This window comes from Lolium rigidum, chromosome 6, assembly GCF_022539505.1.
Source record: "Lolium rigidum isolate FL_2022 chromosome 6, APGP_CSIRO_Lrig_0.1, whole genome shotgun sequence".
Classification (NCBI taxonomy): Eukaryota; Viridiplantae; Streptophyta; class Magnoliopsida; order Poales; family Poaceae; genus Lolium; species Lolium rigidum.
The window spans coordinates 216,194,091-216,198,041 of record NC_061513.1 but is presented as its reverse complement, the minus strand read 5'-3'; the positions used below and the strand labels follow the sequence as shown (position 1 = coordinate 216,198,041).

The 3,951-nt window shown below is 47.2% G+C and overlaps 1 protein-coding gene across 1 annotated transcript; it reads left to right on the top strand.

Moving 5' to 3' along the window:
* The first annotated feature begins 519 nt into the window (after window positions 1-519).
* LOC124667452 (Holliday junction resolvase MOC1, chloroplastic-like) lies at window positions 520-3,615 on the top strand. Its single transcript, XM_047204731.1, has 6 exons — window positions 520-867; window positions 959-1,064; window positions 1,221-1,273; window positions 1,717-1,848; window positions 2,669-2,741; window positions 3,224-3,615. The coding sequence occupies exons 1-6, from the start codon at window positions 535-537 to the stop codon at window positions 3,349-3,351; spliced, it is 825 nt and encodes a 274-aa protein (XP_047060687.1). The 5' UTR covers window positions 520-534; the 3' UTR covers window positions 3,352-3,615.
* Window positions 3,616-3,951: the final 336 nt, after the last annotated feature.

The following is a 3,951-nucleotide window of genomic DNA, read 5'->3' as shown; positions in this document are numbered from 1 at the left end:
GCGCCCCTTTTATAGGCCGGAGGGAGGCGGGGGAGCGGTGGCACTCATTAACGCCGTCACGCAGAGCTAGGCGCGACGAGACGCTTCGCTCCGCCTCTGCGGAAACTGCACCGTCGCTACGCGCCAATAACTTCCGTCGCGAGGTAGGCGACGGTTAGGTTAAACTTGAATGTGCCGCTGACGCGTCGAAACCACGTCTCCTCGCCTCGCTTTTCATTGTCCGGCGTGCCCGGAACGTTTCCTGTGTAGCGAGGACGAGTTCGAGGTGCCGGAAACTGTATTAGATCGCGTGGGACGAAATGAAGCTTTGGGGCGTGCGGGCGGCTGAAAACGAAATTTTATCAAACTCGTCCTAAATTATTTTGAGGGCTGCTTTGGAGCGGCTGGAGATGCTCTTATCCCTCGACCGGAATAACCCCAAAACCCTCTCCTCCCATTCCGCCTCCCTTGATTCGAATTATTATGGCAGCTGCAGCTGCCGCTGCTGCATCGGCCGCCGCCGCCGCGCCAGCCACCCATCACGCAGACCACCCCATGAACGCCCTCCGCTCTACCGCCCTCCGCCGCTCCACCCTGCACTGGGACGCCGCCGCCTCCTTCTTCTCCCCGCCCTTCCGCTCTCGCCGCTGCCGCTGCCGCCTGCTGGCCCCTCCGGCCGCGGCGCTGCCCGCCAAGTCCCGCTCCAGGGCCCGGGCCAAGCTCCTAGCGGACGTGGCGGCCGCGGACCCCTGGCTCGCCTCCCTCTCCCTACTCCCGGCCGACGACGGCAACGGCGACGCCGCCCCCGCCCCCACCGGCTGGGCGCTTGGGATCGATCCCGACACCCGCGGCGCCATCGCTGTCCTCTCCCCCGACGGATCCTCTCAGGTGAGGCCCGTAGATTTTTGCTGGATTTCAACAACCATTTCCTGTCGGCAGGTGTGCTTACTCACACCGTTCGCGTTTTCGCATCCTGTAGGTGTTCGATAACCCGTTCGTGCACATAATGGTGTCGGAGTTCACCCGGAAGCGCCTGGACACCAAGTCCATCATCCAACTTCTCCGTGGCCTTGATGCGCCTCCCGGTATGGCCACATGTCTGTAGTTGTGCACTCCTATCCTATCTGGGGAGTTGCGTGCCTGAAGCCTTGAGTTCGTTGTGTGTTGAGCACAAGTCCGTTATGGTCAGTTACAGTTTCTGGTGTCTGACCATGATCTGTGGTGCTTATGTCATATTGCAGGAACTACTGCGTATATTGAGAAATCAAGTCCATTTCCAACTGACGGGAAACTGGTTTGCTTCTTGCTTTCCCTCCAATAGAATTTACCCGGTCACTAGAAACATCCGCATCAAGATTATTTCATACTGTTGTTGTGTGCGTAACTTCTTAGAGAACTTATGTCTTTGGATAGTGCCTGCAATAAGATTAGTTTACTATTACACTGCTCTCTTGCAACTTATTACCATCCCGGTGTATTGTGTGATTGACTGCTAGTAGTAACACTAACTTTGTGGGCATCTTGAGATCATATATTTCTGAAGATAGTCCATGCATAAGTCGAAGATAAATTTATGCTCTAAGCAGTGGGATCTAGTTCAAACTTAGTTTGTAATCTGAACTTGAGTAAAACAGGATCTAGTTCACACCATATGAATATTTAAATTTCATGTGAAACAGGAGCTATCAACAATGTTGGTTCTGTTAGTGACTTTTCCCTTTGTTTAATTGTATACAGGGATGGTGGAGTACAGGTTTCTCGTATGGCTTGTGGATTGCTTCTCTAGTGGCATCTGGGTTTTCTGTTGTACCTGTCGCATCACAGACATGGAAAGCTTACTTTGGGCTAACTCGAAGTGAATCACCTAAGGTTTGTTACTCCTGTTATATGTCCCTCTCATTTACAAAGAAAAATGGTACAAAGTTCAGAAGTTTGTTCATACAAACTTAGGGTTGATGCTGCCATTTGAATAATGATGCCCTACCGGCGGCGCTGCCATTTTGATTATCAGTAAGGTTGTGTAGTAAAATGTGTAGTTAATAGAAATAGGACAACCATGAGTAAGCCAGCCTGGTTATGGAATAACTAGCCACTGGGAGAAATAATACAGTGTGCGAATGAAAAAAGGAGATCAGGCTGGAAGCCTGATTAGTCCGTGGAGGAGTCGTCAAACTCGGGTCGGTGGGTTTTGTTCCCAAATGAACCGGTTTAATTGATTTTGAACTGCTTAGAGTGGAGATGTCTGGGTTGCAATAGTTTTAGACTTTAGATGTCATTGGATTAGATCGGGGGTGCTGTGATCCAAGCTAAATGCAACAATGAATCAAATTTCAGTTCAACCAATTCGTTGCTGCAGTAGTAATACAAAGATGGCATTTCATTTTACCCTAAAACATTTGACTCTCATCATCTCAATGTTTTTCTAGATCTTGTGTTATTCTAAAGAGTGTACCCAGTGCTGAAAGCTCCTAGACACTGTGGGTCTGGAAAGGGAATTTCTAGGTAGCCTTTCTTGTTTTTTATGCAAAGAGGCTGATCCGAACCCAGTACCTCCAGGACACAAGTAGATCTTGTGTTGTTCTACTAATTATATATCTAACATAACAGCAGCATCAATTTGTTTGTTGAACCGTAAGATCAAATTCAGTATCATATAATACTTATTTTACGGTCCTTCTATGTCTGCCAGGATGATAGCAGACAAGCTGCTACAATACTGTTCCCGGATATGGCTCTATCCCTGAAGTTGAAGAAACATCATGGTACGCATCTTACTACTTTGCAAGTCGCAACAGTAAGTAACTGCCCATAGCTTGGAGTGCCTTTTGTGCTCACAGCCTAATATAGATGTAATATTTCGTGACTTCCAACACAACAATCTATGGGTAAGATCATTATGTTGCTTCTTTCTAGCTCGAGCTGATCAGTTGGAGGCATAAACACATGAATAAACATGCAGTACACACGATTCCTTTCTGTGTATTACCTACCTTGCTTGCAAGATGCATACTAAATCCACTCATACAGGTTCTGCTTTGCAGTGTGCGCAGCTACACACTAGCTTGCACTTTGTTGCGAATTAAGATGTCACGTACTGCCCTAATATATTCAAGCCCACCCAAGCGAATTAAACATGTTTTGATCAGCATTGTTAGCTTAATCCATTAGTTAAAACTCCGGCTAAAAGAGTGGATGGTTGTGCATTTTCTTAGATAGTTAAACTGATGCGGTGACACTGATGCAGGACGAGCAGAGGCTCTTCTGTTAGCCGCCTATGGAAAAGGACTCGTGCTACCACCAGACAAGTTCATCAAAACACAAAGAGTACTCAAGCATGAACCCAGCTTGACATTGACGGGGAGGACCGATTGAATTGTCAATTGTTATTGGTTCGTATTGGCAAGGAGCGGCAAATAATTTGATTATTCGCCAGGAGCTCAATCACGTACATAGCAACTCAGCGTAGAACTGAACTAATTCCACTCAACTTCCCGGAAGGCCGTACTGATTTACAGTCGTGTTGTCTAATGTAACAAGCTAGTGTAAATGGGGTCATGAATATTGTGTGCCAGCTGAGACCACTGTGCTGATTTAATTGACGCCATTAATTTTGCTCATATTCTCAAATTATATATAGTGGAAACTGGAAAGTAAGGTTTACTCGGAGAAGAGGTGGTTGTACTGGTCAGGCCGGTTAGGCCTCGTCCAAATCACGCCAGCTCGAGATAATCTAACACATGCGGCATGCCAGGCTAGCAAAGGGGTCATGTAGGGTTAAATGGTACTCCCTCCATTTCCTAATTCTTGGTGGTTTTGAACTAAAACCATAACAACAAAATTATGAAATGGAGGGAGTAGTTACAAGGATACCACACCAGGCAGTCACCATTGAAATTATGACATTGTTCCTTGTATTTATGGGTAGCAGAAGCAAGGACAGAGTATCTACCACAAAACTAAACCCGGGCATTT